This window comes from Phragmites australis, chromosome 22 (genome assembly GCF_958298935.1).
Source record: "Phragmites australis chromosome 22, lpPhrAust1.1, whole genome shotgun sequence".
NCBI lineage: Eukaryota > Viridiplantae > Streptophyta > Magnoliopsida > Poales > Poaceae > Phragmites > Phragmites australis.
The window spans coordinates 3,184,729-3,205,506 of NC_084942.1; the positions used below are offsets into that span (position 1 = coordinate 3,184,729).

Sequence of the window (20,778 nt, forward strand, 5' to 3'; positions counted from 1 at the left end):
AATTATCGATTCTCGATCGATACCGGTATGTTTCTGTCCCGATAACACCATTTTCTATTTTCTTGTATTATCGGTGTCATATTAGTTTCCGGAATTAACCTTATCGACTTCGTTTCTGAGTGAAAATGTGAAACTGAAAGTGGTTTAGACCTTTTTCGATCATTTTCGAATCGTTTTCATCCCTAGCCATGTCCATGCGCCAACCGCATAGCAGGCGCACCACGCTGGAGGTGATCAGCCTTTGCACGCATGCCGTCCCATGACCCATGAGCCACACCAGCCCACTTTGCTCAGCCCACTACTGTGCTCGACTATCCAACTGTCTGCACCATCTCCCATGATTACGGGGATGCGATCCATCCACACCATATCATACCTCTACATTTCCAATGTAAGTCTTATAGTATGATCATCTTCATATGCACCGTTCTCTAATATGAATGTCTTGCATGATCTTCTGACCGCCTTAGCCTTAGTTCCTTTATGAATTTAGTCTCAGTCCCTCTTACCGGCCATGTTCGCCCCCAATACACTACATCATAACAACTAATTTTAAACACAAGTTTTTCAAACATGACTTAGTCAATCCACACATCATAACAACACATAAACATCACCCTATCATTATTGTGCTAAACATTTTATTTTTACTAATTTCACCATTAAACTAATTTTTCATCATATAGATCTCACATTACATGTCAAAGTTGAAAGCTCTCTCTGGAGCCATGAAATTCCAGGTAAGAACGCTTCCACCGCCCTTGATACCATGCTCGCGATTTAAAAAATGGTCCAGTAATCTCTCTTACGATCTCACAAGACCAATCACACGTCCAATCTAAGAAACCCACTAGGCATTATGTGAAGCAACATACAGAAGTAGTTAAATAGGACTTAAAATTAATTTAAGGTCATACAAAAAATAGAAAACCGAAAAGACATTCAGGGCCAGCCCTGGGGTCGAGCGGGGCGGCCGTCCCGGCCTGCCAAATCCCAGGGCCTCCCTATGTATGATGTATTAGTATCACAGTATCAGTCTACATATTTTGGCCCTGCTCTGAAGAATTAATCAAGCTTGTGCTGATCTGGTCCGGCCTAAAAGCAAAAGGAAGGTCTGGGCATCTCAGCATCTTGTTGGATATGATCTCGGGGTCCTCTCTCTTCTTAATGGAATCCTAACTAACGTCCGACTAAAAGGGGAGTCCCGTACCACCTTGCGCTGCGATCGGTGGCACAGCCAATCCTAGATGGTTGTGGTCCCGTTCCATGCCGTGCAGATATAAAAATGAGGGGGAGCCAGCACCTCACGGGTAGATTGATCTCGTTAGGTTTAGCCTCTCCCAAAACACACACATTCGACCTGCCGATCAAATTAGTGCACGACAACGGAGTGAAGGCCGCCGCCGTGACTTCACCGAGCTATGCCGTCCACCCTGCGACCATCTACACCAACACACTCACGCTCTTCAATTTCATTGATCAACAAAGGATGGCGTCACCAAATTCAGGTATACGTTCACGCTTCCGTTTAAGATGTGTTTGTTTTTAGGGCTAATCATGTTTAAGCTGAGTTTTTTAATCTATCAATGGTATCAGAGCCTAATTAGCCCTAAACAAACCCCAATTAGGCTTAATTTTGTTTGGATGACGCCAATTTAGAAATAATTAGACCTAATTATGTTTAATTGATGTCAATTAGGTTCGGCTAATGTTAATTAGGCCCTTTTTTTATCAAGTTTCGGTACTGTTGTTGTCAATTAAGCAAGTTTAGGCAATAATTACTTCAGTTTAAGGCTTAATTGATGCGAATTAGCCCTAATTAGCATTGTTTAAACCTACATGTTCATGTATTAGGGTTCTTTAAGGCTCGGATTAGATGTTTTTATGCATATTGTATGTTCTTGTGTGTTTTGGGGGGTAAATCCGCAACTTTCATACCGAATTGAGTTCGGGTAGCATTAAGAAGGAGGGGATTGGGGAAACTCTAATGCAAATCCTAATGAATATCCCAATCCCCATTCTCCCCCTAAATCCGAACCCTAAATCCCCAAAATCCAAACCCTAAATCCCCAAATCTGAGTCCAAAATCCAAAAACACCCCGAAACCCTATAGCCCATGAAGATGGTTAGCTTACTATTTTGCAGTGTTTTTGGTCGCCGCCGAGGCCACCAGAGTTGCTTCGTCCTTGCCTCCGGCGGATTCCCCTCCTCGGCGTCGGGTGCGTGCAGATCTTCCTGAGCTGTTGGGGTCTCCATCTTGTGTATGCACACAGGAGCTCCGCTCTCCTTCTCATCGCGCGCACCATCCACACAGGCACCACCACATACCAACCGACGGAGGCGCGCGTGATCTCGGTCGCACGCGCGCTCCACGGGTAGGCCCTGTAGCGCCGCCTTCTTCTCTCTCTATCTCTCTCTCTCTCTCTCTCTCTCTCTCTCTCTCTCTCTCTCTCTCTCTCTCTCTCTCTCGTGCGCGCGTACGCTGGCGACGAGCGCTGCCGGTGCGGCCGCCTTTCCTCTCTCGGCCATGCGGGTTTCTCGGAGGAGACGGAGATGAGTGAATTAGGTCTAGGGTTTCCGACTGGCGTGACGTTTTGTTTGGACGAAAACGCCGGAGAACCACCGGATGAAGATGGACGGCTGAGAATGCTCACGCACACGGGCTCGGGTGGCCGGGCCGACGCGCGCTGAAGAGGATTGGGCCGCGCGCTGCTTGGGCCGCGTGCTGCTTGGGCCGCAAGTCCAACTTTGGGCTGAATGGTTGCGCGCGCACGTCTGGGCCGAGCCAGGCCGAAAGGCCGTTTTGGGCTGTTTTCTTTAAAGCTTTGAGCTTTTCCATTTATTTAGAATTTTCAGTGATTTCTAATGCTTTTTTCATTTATGCACTGGAATATCTAATGCAAATAGCCCAAAGTTAATGATGATTAATGCATAAAATATTATAATTAATTCTCTGGTTGAATTGAATCCAACGGGAAGATTTTTTCGGAGAATTTTACGATCATTTTATGTAGGTTCATAATTACTTTCTGACCAAAGTTGATTGTGATTATGCGCCATCTTATGTAATAGTTTAAATTCTTTTCCGTTTTCTGCCCAACGGTGATGCAGATTAAAGTTTTATTTTTGCATGATTGTAATCAGACCAACATAGGGTTATTTTCGTGCAAATTTTATTTCTTTATGATAAATTTACTAATCCGGCCCAATTCTTCTCTCTAGCTCTTAACGCTTCCTCTATTGCCGCCACTGTTAACAGCATAGAGCAACTTATGGGCAATAATTTTCCCGCTTGGAAAGCTAAGGTGACTGTTGTCCTTGGCGTTTTGGATCTGGACTATGCACTCAGGGTTGATGCTCCCACTGTTCCCGCTATTGGCGTGAAATTTTTTGATGAATTAAAGAAAACTTATGATACACTTTCTGAGAAGTGGGAGCGATCCAACCGCATGTCTCTTATGATAATGAGGAACTCAATTTCAGATGCTATAAGGGGAGCGATCCCAAACTCAGAAAAAGCTAAGACGTACTTGGCATCTGTGGAGGAGCAATTTAAAGTCACATCCAAGGTTTATACCAGTACACTGATTCAGAAGCTCCTCAACACTAACTATAATTATGGATCCAGTGGCATAAGAGAACACATCATGATGATGACATATATGGCTGCCAAATTCAAGGGCATGGACATGGAAATCTCTGAGGGTTTCCTTGTTCACTTCATTATGACCCCTCTCCCTCTTGAGTTTACTCCTTTTAAAATAAATTACAACACTCAGAAAGAGAAGTGGAGCATGAGCGACTTGATCGCAATGTGCGTCCAAGAGGAAGAGAGGGTGAGGGCTGAAAATAAAGACTTTGTGAATCAAGTTAGCAGCCCCAAGAATAAATAAAAATTCTAAGGGGATTTCAAGTCTAAGAAGAAGTTGCATTTCGTCGCTAAACATGACAAGGCAGCACAGAGGGCACCCAAGGCACCTGCTCCTTCTGCTTCTGCCTCTCAAGAATCTAAGGATGACGGATGCCACTTCTGCCACAAGAAGGACCACTACCAAAAGAACTGTGTTGGTTTCCTGAAGTGGCTCGCAAAGAAGGGTAATAATTTAATAACATTCATTGATGAATCTCTTTATGCTGATTTTCCCCTTAATTCATGGTGGATTGACTCAGGTGCTACTGTGCATGTTACCAACTCCTTACAGGGATTCCTTACCGCGAGAACATTAGGAAAGAGGGAGCGAAGTCTTAGAGTGGCCAATGGGAAGGAAGCTGAAGTTGAAGCTGTCAGATCCCTTCCATTAGTTCTTGATAGTGGCTTCACTCTTAGACTGAATAATGTAGTTTATGTTCCTTCCATGAGGAGGAATCTCATTTCAGTTTCGATGTTAGATGATGATGGTTTTCATTGTAATTTTGGAGACAATAAATGCATTCTTAAATTTAAGTCAGATGTTATTGGTCTTGCCATCCGACAAGATAAACTTTATATGCTTCCTCTTAATGAATCCTCTGTGACGATGAATATCTATGATGTAAGCCATAAGAGAAAGAGAAGTACAATTAATGAGACTTCTTTGAAACTGTGGCATTGTCGTCTAGGCCACATTTCGATGGGGAGAATGGAGCGTCTCATTAAGGAAGAGATTCTCCAACCCTTAGACTTCTCCGACTCTGATCACTGCATAGATTGCATTAAAGGAAAATACGTTAAGCAAATAAAAAAAGGGGCCACTCGGAGCACAGTATTATTAGAATTAATTCACACGGACATATGTGGTCCTTTTCCTGTGACATCAGTTGACGGTTTTGATTCTTTTATTACCTTCACTGATGATTTCTCCCGTTACGGCTATATATACCACATTAAAGATCGATCTGAGTCTCTCGATAAATTTAAGATATTTAAGACTGAAATAGAAAATTAGCACAACCTGAAGATTAAAGTAGTGAAATCGGATCGCGGGGGGGGGGGGATATTATGGGAGGCATGCCCCATATGGGCAAATCCCGGGTCCTTTTGCCAAATTCCTTCAGGAAAATGGCATAGTAGCCCAATATTCTACACTGGTGAACCTCGGCAAAACGAGATAGCTGAGCGACGCAACCGCACGCTTATGGACATGGTGCGAAGTATGCTCAGTTATTCTAGTTTACCAGTTGGACTGTGGATGGAGGCACTTAAGACATCCGCACACATTCTTAATCGGGTTCCTAGTAAATCAGTTCCAAAAACACCTTATGAACTATGGACTGGAAGAAAACCCTCTTTAAAGTATTTACATGTGTGGGCTGTGCAGCTGAAGCTAAAGTCTTTAATCCACATATTGGGAAATTAGATCCTAAGATAGTTAGTTGTCACTTTATCGAGTATCCTGAAAGATCGAAGGGGTATCGTTTTTACTGTCCAGATAGGATCACTAAGTTCGTAGAAACAAGACATGCTGTTTTTCTTGAGAGCGGAGATCTGGAGCCCAGGGATGTTAATCTCAAGGAAAAGCGAGTTTATGTTCCTACACGCTGATCCAAGAGCCCTACATCCCTGTGCTCCAAGTGGTTGCACCCTCAGTGGAAACTAACGTCAGTGCACCCCCCGTTGAGGTCTCTGAAATTCCTAATGATACACCTAACGATGAGCCTTAACAGTCCCCAGCCGTGCCTAACATACCGAACAGGAGCCTAACATACCGATCAGGAGATCACAGCGTGAGAGGAGACCTGCCATCTCGAACGATTATATTGTTTATATGAATGAAGATGTCAATGACATAGGGAAGACAGAAGATCCCAACTCATATAAAGAGGCTATGATGAGTGAGCATTCGTCTGAGTGGCTTAATACCATGAATGACGAATTAAAGTCTATGAGCAATAATGATGTGTGGGACCTAGTAGAAATCCCTGACGGAGCCAAAACAGTAGGCTGTAAATGGGTCTACAAAACCAAACATGACTCTAATGGGAACATCGAAAGGTTCAAAGCAAGGCTCGTAGCTAAAGGCTTCTTGCAAAGAGAAGGAATCGATTATAATGAAACTTTCTCTCCTGTATCAAGTAAAGATTCTTTCAGAATAATTATGGCGCTCACAGCGCATTATCATTTAGAGCTGCATCAGATGAATGTAAAGACGGCATTCCTTAATGGTGACTTGGAAGAAAATATTTACATGGCTCAGCCGGAAGGTTTTGTCATGAAAGACAAGGAACATTTGGGATGTCATCTTAAGAAATCAATTTATGGTCTAAAGCAAGCGTCTAGACAGTGGTATCTCAAGTTTGATAAAGTCATTAGAAATTTTGGCTTTAAAGAAAATGATATGTAAAGTTTAAAGGGGGAAAATTCACCATCTTAGTTCTTTATGTGGATGATATCTTATTGGCTAGCAGTGATAAGGATATGCTATTTGAGATCAAGAGATTTCTTTCCTCTAATTTCGATACGAAGGATCTCGGTGAAGCCTCTTATGTTCTTGGTATTGAAATTCACCGAGATCGGTCCAAAGGAGTATTAGGTTTGTCTCAAAAGACATACATTGACAGAGTACTAAATAAATACAATATGCATAAGTGCTCTGCCACACCTGCTCCTATTGTTAAGGGCGATAAGTTGGGACATATCAATGTCCAAGGAACCAATATGAAATTGATCAAATGAAGACGGTTCCTTATGCTTCAGCTGTCGGAAGCATCATGTATGCTCAAGTATGTACACGCCCTGACTTAGCTTTTGTGATCGGGATGCTTGGCAAATATTAGTCAAATCCAGGACTGGACCACTGGAAAGCCGTTAAGAAAGTCCTTCGCTATTTGCAAGGCACTAAAAACTACATGCTCATATTTAGATAATCCGATAACCTTGAAGTCGTTGGTTATTCGGATGCAGACTTTGCGGGGTATGTAGACACTAAGAAATCCACATCAGGTTATATCTTCACTCTCGCTGGAGGAGCTATCTTGTGGAAAAGCTCCAAACAGACACTTACTGCATCTTCAACGATGCAAGCTGAGTTTATGGTATGTTATGAGGCTACCAGGCAAGCAGTATGGCTAAAGAACTTTATCCCGGGATTAAGAGTGGTTGACAGTATTTCAAAACCACTTACGTTATACTGCGATAATCAACCCGCAGTTTTCTATACGAGTAACAACAAGTCGAGTGGTGCTGCCAAACACATCAACATTAAGTATCATGTTGTGAAAGATAGAATCCAGGATCAAACAATAAGTGTCAAGCATATAAGTACTAAATCAATGCTTGCAGATCCGCTCACTAAAGGCTTATCACTCCATATTTTTCGTGATCATGTTGCCGGCATAGGATTATTGGAAAGCCTATGATTCTGGATAAGAGGGCTATAATGCAAACCAACTCCCATTAAAAATAACGTTTTTCCATTTCGAGATGAAATAGTGTACTATAGGTTTTTGGGTTTCAGTGGCATTTAATTAGCCGCTGTAATGCTTTCCCTTGGTGTACTATTTTATTGAGAGTGGGCTTATAATGTTTGTCTTACGATCAAGGAGGAGAATGTTGGATATGATCTCGGGGCCCTCTCTCTCCTTAATGGAATCCTAACTAACGTCCGACTAAAAGAGGAGTCCCATACCACCTTGCGATGCGATCGGTGGCGCAACCAATCCTAGATGGTTGTGGTTCCGTTCCGTGCCGTGCAGATATAAAAATGAGGGGGAGCCGGCACCTCACGGGTAGATTGATCTCGTGAGGTTTAGCCTCGCCCAAAACACACACATTCGACCTGCCAATTAAATTAGTGCACGGCAATAGAGCGAAGGCCGCCGTCGTGACTTCACCGAGCTATGCCGTCCACCCTGCGACCATCTACACCAACACGCTCACGCTCTTCAATTTCATTGATCAACAAAAGATGGCGTCACCAAATTCAGTATACATTCATGCTTTCGTTTAAGATGTATCTGTTTTTAGAGCTAATCATGTTTAAGCTGAGTTTTTTTAATCTATCACATCTGGCACTCGGCGGCATTGCGGCAACTATGCCGAATCGCTGATCTCTCGTGATCTCATCTAGTCGTTCTCAGCGTCTTGCCGAGTCGCCGTCTCCTTGACTCCTGTTATGCCTGCTCGGCTACTCCGGAGGATGCCAGTGTTAAGATATGTGATTTATTCTTGTAACAAATATAGATAAAGATAAGCTTAACCTGGCTATAGATAGATTCTGTTAGGAAGGTCGGTGTTTTGCAATCTTATCTATATATATACATTGTACTTCTTCTACCGAATCATCGGTTCATATCAACATGCAACCACCGCACCGTCGGTGTTCCTCTATGCTTCCGAACCTCTGATTTCCTTTATGGTATCAGAGCTCTTTTAGTTCTAGATCGGTTTTTTCACCATGGCCAGTTCTTCCGCCACCACCTCGAATCCATTGTTCGGTTTCCAGGTTTCTGAGAAACTGGGCAAACAGAATCATGCGCTATGGAGTGCGCAAGTTCTTGCCGCTATACGCGGTGCGAGACTGGATGGCTACATCGACGGCACTGCCGCAGCTCCTCCGGCGCAGATCGAGAGGAAGGAAGGCGAAAAAGGCGACAAGGTGACAATGATCTCCAATCCGGCGTATCAAGAGTGGATTGCTGCGGACCAACAAGTCCTTGGCTTTCTCTTTTCGTCGGTGTCGCGGGATGTTCTCATGCAAATCGCAACATCCAAGACGGCGCGTGAAGCCTGGCGCGCCATCGCGAGTATGTTCACGTCACAGACGCGAGCACGCTCTCTCAACATCAAGCTCTCCCTGGTAACAATGCAGAAAGGTAATCTGTCCATCTCTGAGTACTTTGTAAAGATGAAGGCTCTTGGAGATGAAGTCGCTGCATCCGGTAAACCATTAGATGAAGAAGACCTAGTAGCTTATATTCTAAATGGTTTAGATGAGGACTATGAACCTGCTATTTCCGGTTTGATGACAAGGGTAGAACCTGTTACTTTGGGAGAATTATATTCTGTGCTGCTAAACTTTGAGAACAGGCAAGCTCTTCGCAATAGCACATCCTCAGCAAATGCTGCAAATCGAGGGCGCGGTGTACCACCAAATCGGGGTGGTGCTGGTCGCGGACGCGGCAATGGCTGGCGTGGCAAAAATGGCAACAACAAGCAGCGGGTCGACAACCGACCCATCTGCCAAGTCTGCTATAAGAGAGGTCATGCTGCCCCTGAGTGTTGGCATCGTTTTGACGAGACCTACACACCTGATGAGAGACATGTCGCTGCTGCAACACACGCCGCCTATGGAGTAGATACCAACTGGTATCTTGATACAGGCGCTACGGACCACATCACCGGTGAACTAGACAAGCTATCTGTCCGGGAGAGATACAAAGGCAATGATCAGATTCACGCAGCCAATGGCGCAAGTATGGAGATTAAGTATATTGGTAATTCTGTTATTTCTACCCCTAGCCGTAATCTCCATCTAAACAATATCCTCCATGTGCCACAAGCTAAGAAAAATCTAGTTTCTGCTCATCGCCTTGTTGAAGATAACTCTGTTTTCCTTGAAGTTCACTCTAAATATTTTTGGTTAAGGATCGAGCCACGAAGAACATAATCCTTAAAGGGAGGCGCCAACACGGGCTCTACCTTCTTCCGTCTCCATCTTCACCGGTGAAGGAGGCCCTGTCAGTCACGCCTTCTTTTTCACGATGGCATAGTCGCCTGGGTCATCCTTCTATTCTAGTTGTTACAAGAGTCCTTAGCTCAAATAAATTACCTTGTCTCTCTAAGTCAAATAAAGAATCAGTTTGTGATGCATGTCAAAAGGCTAAAAGCCATCAGCTACCCTATCCCAAGTCGTCAAGTGTGTCCCATTACCCTTTGGAACTTATTTTTTTCTGATGTTTGGGGCAATGCCCCCAGTTCTGTTAGTGGGAAGAAATATTATGTCAGTTTTATTGATGACTACAGTAAATTTGTTTGGATTTATCTTCTTAAAAATAAGTCTGAAGTCTTTGATAAGTTCCTTGAATTTCAAAAGCTGGTTGAGAGACTCTTTGATCGAAAAATCATAGCTGTTCAAACTGACTGGGGAGGTGAGTATCAAAAGCTCAACTCCTTCTTTGATAAAATTGGCATCTCTCACCATGTTTCATGCCCTTATGCCCATCAACAGAATGGGTCTGCAGAGCGAAAGCATCGGCATATAGTTGAGGTTGGCCTAGCCTTGCTTGCTCATGCTTCCATGCCATTAAAATTTTGGGACGAAGCTTTCCTTGCTGCCACATATCTCATAAATCGCATTCCCAGCAAAGTCATCAACTTTGACACACCGTTAGAACGTTTGTTTAAACAACATCCTAACTACACTTCTCTTCGTGTCTTTGGATGTGCTTGTTGGCCAAATCTTCGTCCCTATAATACTCACAAACTCCAGTTTCGATCCAAACAGTGTGTCTTCCTTGGCTATAGCACCATACACAAAGGATTCAAGTGCCTTGACCCACCTACTGGTCGTGTCTATATTTCCCGTGATGTTACATTTGATGAAAATGTTTTTCCTTTTGCTCAAATGTATCCAAATGCCGGCGCTCGTCTCAGCTCTGAAATTGCTCTCCTACCCGGCTATGATCAAGGGGGAGAAGTACAGAATTATCATATACCTAATACTCCTAATACCTCTTGTGAAGAAGTTGCAGGAGAAAGTATTTCAGGTGTAAATTCCCGGTTGGATGAAGCAGACGAACAGAGTTCTGCGCAAGAGGAACTTCGGGATTTACACCTGAAATACTTTCTCCTGCAACTTCTTCACAAGAGGTATTAGGAGTATTAGGCATATGATAATTATGTACTTCTCCCCCTTGATCATAGCCGGGTAGGAGAGCGATTTCAGAAAGGAGACGAGTGCCAGGACCGCAGCCTCCGCAGGTACGCTGCTTGCCTACTCGCGACTGAGTTCTGAGTCCTGGTGTCAAGAATTTGTGATCTGTTTTGGCTCCTGCCTCCTGAGTCCTGGCGAGTGGCTCCTGAATACATGATCCGTTTGGCTTCTGCCTTCTGGAGATTCTAATTTAATCGTGGTAAGCTGTAAGCCGGTAATTGGTTTTATAGGTTCTAATTTAATCATGTGGTTATATGTTATTATTTAATCGCGTTAATTGGTGCCACTTGAGAGAGTCTAGCGAGGTTATTGTGCACGTAGGCCACCCTCTGGGAGCAGACATCATGTACTCTTCATGTGACAGCTGCGTAGGTACGGGCGACAGGGTGATTTTTGTATGCATCCCCGTTCAATGGGCAAGAAGAAGCACCCAAGTTTACAAATTTCTGAAATCAGTTTCTGCAATTTTTTAAATTAAAAATATATATAAATAAAAAACCCTAGGAAATTAAAGAAGCACTAAGCAAATACATCATTTCTTTGACTAAAATCGATTGGATTTGATCTCCCTACCATATGCAATGCATGACGATGCTGCTGGTAACAATAAATGTAGGTTAGGTGGTGACCTCGTTTTGCATGCATGTGTAACCAATTTTCCAAATTATAAAGGAGTTTAGCTTCTTGACTCCCAAAGGTGTGCAACACAGAGAAGCAAATACTAATTGATTTGCAATGGAATTACTATTGCTTGTTATGGTGGTGCTTGCTCTAAGCCACATGGTTGGGCCGTGCAACTGCACTGGAGTATGCTCTTCATCGACGTACGGTAATCTTCATACATCTGCACTGGAGTATTCTCTCCATGATATTTTGTTTGTATTATTATTACCTATAGCGCTAGCTAGCTCACCTTATTTATTTTCTATGGCTGTAATTAAAAGAAAACTTTTAATATTTATGTTTCGATGCTATGTTAATTTGTGCGCGTTCCATATATATGTAGTTGTCAGTTGCTGAGTATTTTTTTCATCTTCTTTTTTGCTATATCTGTGAAACTTTGTTTCTAAAATGATACTCGATTGGTATATATGTGTTTTGATGGATATCAGAGTTTCGCCGGAGCAAAGATGGCGCCTTCCATTTCCCTGTGTTCCACAGGACGCACCCCTGCTTAGAACAATCGTCGATTCACGCAGCAAGCGTATCAGACGCAGGCACCGTCATTGGGAGCGACAAGATCCACAAAGGCAAGTACTTCATGGCCATCAGCCTGGGCACCCCTGCCGTCTTCAACCTCGTCACCATCGACACCGGCTCCACCCTCTCCTGGGTCAATTGCGAAAGGTGTCTGATAAGGTGCCACGAACAAGTAGCCGAAGCTGGGCCAAAGTTCGACCCTCAGAACTCCACCACGTACCAGCACATCGGCTGCTCGAGCCAAGACTGCATCGACCTCCAGAATGACAATGGCGTCCCCTACGGCTGCATCGAGGAGACGGACACCTGCATCTACAGCGTACGGTATGGGTCGCAGTACTCGGCGGGGAAGCTTGGGAGAGACAGGCTCGCTCTAGGCACCAACTACAGCATCGTCGACGATTTCATCTTCGGGTGCAGCGAGGATGACAGGTTCTACGGCTACGAGGCCGGCGTCATCGGCTTCGGGTACAAGAAGTACTCCTTCTTCAACCAGGTGGCTCGGCAGGCGAGCTACAACGCCTTCGCCTACTGCTTTCCCAGCGACCATGCAACCGAGGGGTTCCTGACCATCGGATCTTACCCCCCGAGCGGTCTAGAGCTTGTCACCCCGTTGATCGGGGGATACCAGCATAGATCGTATTCCCATTTGTACTCGATCCAGCAGCTGGACATGATGGTCGACGGGAAGCCCCTCGAGGTCGATCGGTCTGTGTACACGCGCCAGATGATGATTCTTGACTCTGGCACGGATGATACCTTCATTTCATCTCCGATTTTTTATGCTTTCGACAAGGCGATGACCGCGGCGATGCGAGATAAGGGGTATGGCCGTGAATATGGTGAGAAGGTCTGCTTCAGGTCTGCCGGCGGTGAGCCGGTGAACTGGAGAGGCTTGCCGACGGTGGAGATGAAGTTCATAAGGGCCACCCTGACGCTGCCGCCTGAGAACGTGTTCCATGAGCAGCCGACAGTCGATCGGATATGCTTGGCGTTCCAGCCTGATGTCGCTGGCGTCAAGGGTGTTCAGATTTTCGGCAACAAGGCGACGAGATCGTTCAGGGTTGTGTATGACCTGCAGAAGATGACCTTTGGCTTCCAAGCCCGTGCGTGTTGAAGGTGACTGATTGACTATAGGAGATTGGAAAAATTGCAAAAGTCGAGTTTGTTTATCAAAGATTGGAAAATGGTCTAAGGAGATATTTTTTATTCTTTTTGAAAGTCTTGGTACTATGATGTATTGTATATGACATATTGTATAAGAATTTGAATAGGCACACTCATTCAAATTTTTCTAGATCCGTCACTGTCTGCACGACACATAAGCATAAACTATTAGAATCTACAAGAAAATGAGACATGAGAGGACAGGGAATACAGGTAACGGTGGCATTTCTCACCATGGAGGAGGCCGGAGATGCATCCGAGCGCTGGCTCGGTTGGCCAGGACGGCACACGCAAGGCGTGGACGCCCGAGCCAACCCGCGAGCGCGTGCGCTCGCACGGGCATGCATTCGTACCTACCTCCAATGACGGCCGTGGATATGGGTCCCACTCTTTTAAAAAAAATGGAGGAGGCCGGAGAGGGAAACGGGTTTAGGGTTCTGGTAAAGCAGCGGTGGCAAAAGAAGGTGGGGTGGGTGGGGTTTTTTCCCGAGAGGCACACCATACTCATGCCTATACACCTATATAAATCCTAGTATATGTGTAAATAAAATTGATAGTATAACCTTAGTACGAGCACACATCTGACCAAATAACACATACGGATGGGTTTTGTCAGTCTGGAATCAGGAAGAAGCCTTCATATACGAAGCGGGGAGTTGTTTGCGGCCGTCGGATTGATGAGAGCTGGCGGTTAGCAACTGAAGAACTGCGCGTACAAAGGGCCACCGGAAGCGGGATTCGCGTATGCGTCATCAGCTGATCTCTGACGGAGGCCCTTATTATCCGTAAACGATTTCTCACCATGAATTTTGAGAGCTCAGATTTGTCTGGAAGACAACGAATTCTGATCGTCAAAAACGATCCAGGAAACGAGACTCCGAGGAAGGAACTCACATAGCAAACCATACATTTTCTGAAGAAAGCAGAATGCTCCCGTTTTTCATTGGGATTTTTACAGAAAATATACATCTAATGACCGATGAACAGAGCAGGTTTACACTAACACCACTTGCAAGTTGAAGCCATCACAGATGACAACTTGCAAGCCAAATCGACGGCCAAAAATGTCAGCAACAGATGCTACATGATGATCCCTGTAATTAGCTGTGTAGCTCCTTAAAGCAGCACCCAGAAGCACACACGTTCCACTTGTGATTTCTGAATCCAGGCCAAGTCCATGGGTTTGCATGGTTCCGGCACGCAGACGGCAGCCACTGCCGCTCATAGCCAGCCACCAATGAGCATCTCACCGTCGACGGAAGCCACGCATCGCATGCAGGTCACGCCTCCTCAGGTTGCCGTACTTCCTCCTGCGCCGTCCAGTGCCGGCAGCAGCCTGAATGACATAGTTGCACAAGCTTTTTAACTCAACAAACACAGGAACAGAAGATGTATGCCCCCAAACAATTGTTAGGGTCTGCAGTAGAGTCTAGAGGCGCCTTTTACCTGCTCCTCGGCCTTAATTGACTACATGAGATCGTCCATATCTTTGTGAGTCTTTCCCTTGCATGGCACCCATCATTTTCTGCATTCTGGCACGCATCTAGAAGAGCTGCGCAACCAATTGGCTCACCTAATAGTAAAGGAGCAGTTAATTTTATCCATCGGTGGTTAGGCACTTAGGCTCATACTAAAGCATATAGGAGAAAATGATGATATGATAAGAACCTGCTGTTCGGTTTTTCCCGAGTCCTTGGCCACTGTTGGAGCACGAAAACATGCTCTAGACAAAATACGGCGAGAGCCTCTTCTAACGAGGAGGCTCAAGCTCATGAATGAACACTCAGAACCAAAAGGAGAGGAAGAAGAGAGTTTTTGGTTTCGTCCAGAGAGGGATCCCCTGCCTGCCTCTTGAGAGCTTATTTTATAGAGAGAAGAGTCAAGAGAAATTACCAGCCTGCCTCTAAGATATTATATTACAATCATATACGTAGGAGGGTATTTTGGGTCTTCCACCCTTTTACATGAGACGTGGTAACTGAGATACTAGGATCACTATATTAATGCCACAGTACATCATCTAAATATCTCAGGGCTAGGGTATTTCCCCAACATAACCCCTCATTCGCTGGCTCCGAGGTTCAGAGGGGCAAGCGGATGCACAATGAATTAGCTCCAGCCCCTTCGAAGTCACGATATCCTTGGTGGCCTCCCGTTGTCGCAGCATGGACGCCTTTGATCAGGAGCGAGAACCGCTAGGTTCGCCAAGGTCACATGATGTGATCTTGGTGGTTGAACCCATAATCGGTGGCCGAGATGGCGGTGGCGAGGCTGCAAGCCAGAGGGCGGAGCTCGACGGAGTTGCGCGCCGAGGGTGATAGGGGCATAGCCCGACAGAGTCGTGCCACCTGAAGCGTCGTTGCGATGGCGGCTCAATGGAGACAGCACGGTCTGGGGCTCCGCGGCGGTGGCCAGAGGTGTAGTCAACGTCAAAGCCGAGGGAGGAGGTCTGTGACCCCCTCAGCGCTAGCCGCGGCGGGACTCGACAGAGGCAGGGTTGTCCGGAGCCGCGCGGCGATGGCTGGAGGTGTAGTTGACGCCGTAGCTGAAGGAGGAGGTCTGCGACCCCCTCAGCGCTAGACACGGTGAGGCTCGACGGAGGTAGGGCCGCCTGGAGCCGCGCGGCGATGGCCGGAGGTGTAGTCGACAACGGACCCGAGGGATGACATCTGTGACCTCCTCAGCGCTAGCTGCGGCAAGGCTCGACGGAGGCAGGGCCACCCAGAGTCGCGCAGCGGCGGCCAGAGACGTACTCGCCAATGGAGCCAAGGGAGGAAGTTTGCGACCCCCTCAGCGCTAGCCGTGGTGAGGCATCGACGGAGGCAGGGCCACCTGGAGCCGCGTGGCACTGGCCGGAGGCGTAGTTGACGACGGAGCCAAGGGAGGAGGTATGCGACCCCCTCTACGTTAGCCGTGGCGAGGCTCGACGAAGGCAGGGCCGCCCAGAGCCGCACGGCGGTGGCCGTAGGCGTAGTCGATGGCCGAGCCAAGGGAGGAAGTCTGCGACCCCCTCAGCACTAGCCGCGGTGAGGCTCGACAGAGAAGGGCCACACGGAGCCGCGCGACGCTGGCCGGAGGCGTAGTCGACGGCGGAGCCGAGGGAGGAGGTCTGCGACCCCCTCAGCGATAGCCGCGGCGAGGCTCGACGGAGGCGGGGCCGCCCGGAGTTGCGCGGCGGTGGCCGAAGTCTTAGTCGACGGCGAGGCTGAGGGAGGAAGTCTGCGACCCCATCAGTGCTAACCGCGGCGAGGCTTGACGGAGGCAGGGCCACACGGAGCTGCGCGGCGGTGGTCGAAGACGTAGTCGACGGTGAAGCCGAGGGAGAAAGTCTGCGACCCCGTCAACGCTAACCGCGGTGAGGCTCGACGGAGGCAGGGCCACACGAAGCCACGCGGCGGTGGCCAGAGGCGTAGTCGACGGTGAGTCTAAGGGAGGAAGTCTGCGACCCCCTCAGCGCTAGCCATGGCGAGGCTCGACGAAGGCAGGGCCACCCGGAGCCGCATGACGGTGGCCGAAGCCGAAGCTGGAGGCATAGTCGACGGCGGAGCCGAGGAAGGAGGTCTGCAACCACCTCACCGCTAGCCGCAATGAGGCTCGACGAAGGTAGGGCTCCCAGAGCCTCACGGTGGTGGCCGAAGGCGTAGTCGACGGTGGAGCCAAGGGAGAAAGTCTGCGACCCCATCAACGCTAACCGCGACGAGGCTTGACGGAGGCAGGGCCACACGGAGCTATGTGGCAATGGCAGGAGAAGAAACCGAAGGTGTAGTTGACGGCGGAGCTGAGGGAGGAGGTCTGCGACCCCATCACCGCTAGCCGCGGCGAGGCTCGACAGAGGCTGGGGCCCCGGAGCCGTGCATCGGTGGCCGAAGGCGTAGACAATGACAAGGCTGAGGGAGGAAGTCTGCGACCTCCTCAGTGCTAGCCGCGGAACATCGAGGCTCGATGGGAATACGTGGTCTGGAGCCCCCTGACCGTGGCTGGAAGTGTAGTCGACGGCGAGGCCGATGGTCGTCGTGATGACGGCGAAGCCCCGGAGCCAACATATTACGAGTCCCACTCAAGTTTCTCGGGATCTCGGCCCTTGCATTGTTCCTATAATTGTCTTGAAAATAATATGTTTTGACAGGGTCAGCGAAATATGTGCCGTATGCCTCACGTCGATCCCCCGACCCCCTCGCATCTTTCGGTCGCGAGCGAGCTGTGGGCGTGTCGCACACCTTATGTGATGCATGTGGCGCGCGGCTCGTCATCCCCCGACCCCCTCGCGCCTTTCGATTGCGAGCGAGCGGAGGGTGCGACTGCGGGGATCCTTAGGTGCCACTAGAGCGGCGTCACAACTCACTAGTGATTTCATTGTGAGGTTCTTGGTCCGAGGCCTATGGCATCGGCTCAATGTGACGGAGGCCTATAGCCTTCGTGGTACAGGGATTGACGCTCGACGCGACAGAGGCATACGGTCTTCGAAGTGGCAGAGGAATTTACGCTCAACGCGACGGAGGCATGCGGCCTTCGAGGTGGCTGAGGAATTTTTACGCTCGATGCGATGAAGGCATACGACCTTTGAGGTGGCGGAGGAATTTTTACGCTCGACGCGACGGAGGCATACGGCCTTCGAGGTGGCGGAGGAGGTGCCACTGTGATGGGCTTATTCCATCGTCGTGGGCCTTTACCGAGGCATGGGGCCGTCGAGGCAATGCGTCACGTGACCGAGACTCATGACCTACGAGATGCGGAGTAAGTGCCACTGTGATGAGCTTTTGCCATCGTCGTGGGCTTTTGCCGAGGCACAGGGTCGTCTAGGCAGTGTGTCGCGCGACCGAGGCCTATAGCCTACGAGGTGCAGAACTAGTGCCACTGTGATAGGCTTATTTATACCATCGTCATAGGCTTTTGCCGAGGCACGGGGCCGTCTAGGCTGTGCGTCGCGTGACCGAAGCCTATAGCCTACGAGATGCGGAGCTATTTGCCATTGTGATGGACTTATTTATGTCATTGTCGTGGGCTTTTGCCGAGGTACGGAGCTGCGTAATCCCGCTACCTCTATTTAATCACCAGTAACTGCTGACAAGCAAGATTGCTTAATGCGAGACTGCAGAAAGCAATCAGACCAATGGCTGCACGGACCTAGGTTCCTGGTGCATGCTGGTCATGCAAGGACTGTGTGCAAAAGCCATTGGCTTGGAAGGGAACGAGCACTTGGTGCACGTGTATGCCTAGCGCTTCATTAGTAAGATCACACCCAAGGGATTCTTATCCCGGGCGAAAATCCCGTCATAAAGGGATTTTCGTTCCCTTCTGCGCTCTAACGGTTTCTCTTCACAGTTCCCGTCACGAAAGGATTCTCAAGATCATTCCCTTCAGGACGGGATTCTCTCTTCTTTCCCTTCGCAATTCCCCTCGAAGGGAAGCTGTTGGAGATGAAAGAAAATAAAGAGAATGAGAATAGAGAAGGGAATCGAAAAGAGAACGAAATAAAGGGAATATGGTTGGATACCCCTAACCATATTCCCTTCATTTCGTTCCCTTCCCGATTCCCTTCCCCATTCCCATTCCCTTTATTTCCTCTCATCTCCAACAGCTTCCCTTCGAGGGGAATCGCGAAGGGAACGGAGAGAGAATCCCGTCCTGAAGGGAATGACCCTGGAAATCTCGTCGTGAAGGAAACCGTGAAGGGAAACCGTTGGGAGCGCTGAAGGGAACGGAAATCCCTTCACGACGGAAATCTGGACCGTGAAAGGAACCTGTTGGGTTTGATCTAATGGTATTCTATGAGCACTTGTGCAGAGAATTGCGTCACAGAGTATGGCGTGGAGTTTTTATTCTATGAGCACGCACGACTGTGTGCTAAGGAATAAAGAATTTTTTAAATAAAAAATATGATGCATGCATGTGTTTGTTTGCCTGATGAGGCCGCCGAATAAATAAAAGGGAAAACGGCATGCATGCATGGCTCAAGTGGAGCAGTGGTGGTCTGATGTCGTGGGCTACGTGGGATGCGAGTGCCATATGCAGCCACCGGGCGAAGTGCTACTCTGTCATTCCCCTGCACCAGCCAGAGAGCGTCTCTCGTGGCTAGCTGCAGCGAGATAGCACCGGCTTTCTGGTGGGCGGGTTCGATTCTCACCGCTCTCGTAAACTTTTGGGCCATTTAACAGCAGCGGGTTGAAGTACCTGGGCCAGTCGTTGTAGGGCTTTGCGTTGGAGCAGGCCTCGCAACGGAGCCAGCCCAAAGATGGCTGCGAGGCCGGGGCAGTTTCGCCGCGGAGGCGGCCCGGAGCTGGCTGGAGGCACGAGGCAGAGCTTCGGGTGGCCTCCGGACGGGGCTCCGAAGAACCTCCAAACAGGGCTCCGAAAGTGGCCCACGGAGATAGCGACGGCCTGCGGAGGCGCGGCGACGTTCGGAGGCCCCTCGGAGACAGCCTCGACGCGACGGCCTGCGGAGGTGCGGCGAACTCTTCGAGCACCTCCCGTGTGACAGTGGATCCTTCATGCATGGTTTAGTGGAAAAAAATATTTCTAAGATGCAATAACTTTTAGCACTATCCAGAAAGTCATTGAAGTTAAATTTTGCACTCAAGATCTTCTTCTGTAATTCCTCAGCATCTTCTTGTCGCATCTACTTGTACAAACAGGTTACACCATAGAATACCAAGTGATACTCTTATGAAAGACAAGAGAAAAAGGGCATTTCACAGGAAGGTACTTACCACTTCTTGTGCTTTTTCAACAAATGAAAGTGCATCTCCCATTCCCAGGATACGCTGTGCCATTCGATCTGGCGGATATAGATATTGATTCCAAAAATCTCCAAAATCTTTCATCACCTTTCTACCGTTAGGATATAGATATTGATTCCAAAATCTCCATAGTGCCCCTTGACCACGTTTCCTAAATCTTCCATCACCTTTCTACTTCTCTATGCTCCCGTTTCCTTTCTTCTTCCTCCCGCACGGGGAGCTCACCGCACACTTCCACTAATGGCAGCAGATATGGATCTCTGTGGATCTGGAGCATAGCGTCGGGAGGCATAGCTTCTGCCACATGAGTACAAGGACTGAAGGCACCCCTGAGCAAGGCGATCAGCTCCGGGGCTCGCAGCCTTTATGGCTCCATGTCAACGCTGCTGCGGGCAAGTGGGAGCTCACGCCCTCGAGCCGAGAGCTCCGGATCCGCCACCACTGCCTTCGGATCTTAGGTGAGAACATCTAAAAAAATGGAGGCGAGAAAGGAAAGGGGAGAGAGAAGAGAGGTGGGGCTCAGCTGGAGGTTAGAAAGGAAGGGGAGAGAAACATAGTGAAGATCAGAATAGATGGTATTTAGGTCATTTGTCACGGTCAAACTGGTTGACCAAACGGTATTTCGGCTTCAGTGGTATGAACCGAATAAGTTTGTAAACCAGTGGCATCACCTAAATATCACATAAGCAATGGCAAGTGTCAAAATCGTAATTGATGCAGTGGCATAAACCTACATTTTCCTTAAAAAAAAAAGGATAATACAAGAGGAAGAGTAATGGGACATGAGCAATTAAACCCATTAAAATGATGATATAGTTTCTTTA

The 20,778-nt window shown here is 47.9% G+C and overlaps 1 protein-coding gene and 1 non-coding gene across 2 annotated transcripts; both read left to right on the forward strand.

Annotated features, from left to right (window-relative positions):
- Window positions 1–8,372: 8,372 nt before the first annotated feature.
- Window positions 8,373–13,167, forward strand: LOC133905394 (uncharacterized). The gene is made up of 2 exons (XM_062347150.1): window positions 8,373–9,390; window positions 11,963–13,167. Exons 1-2 carry the CDS (start codon window positions 8,373–8,375, stop codon window positions 13,165–13,167), a joined length of 2,223 nt encoding a protein of 740 aa, XP_062203134.1.
- Window positions 8,862–9,000, forward strand: LOC133905609 (small nucleolar RNA Z247). Its single transcript, XR_009907660.1, has one exon. It is a non-coding gene; the product is annotated as a small nucleolar RNA Z247 (small nucleolar RNA).
- Window positions 13,168–20,778: the final 7,611 nt, after the last annotated feature.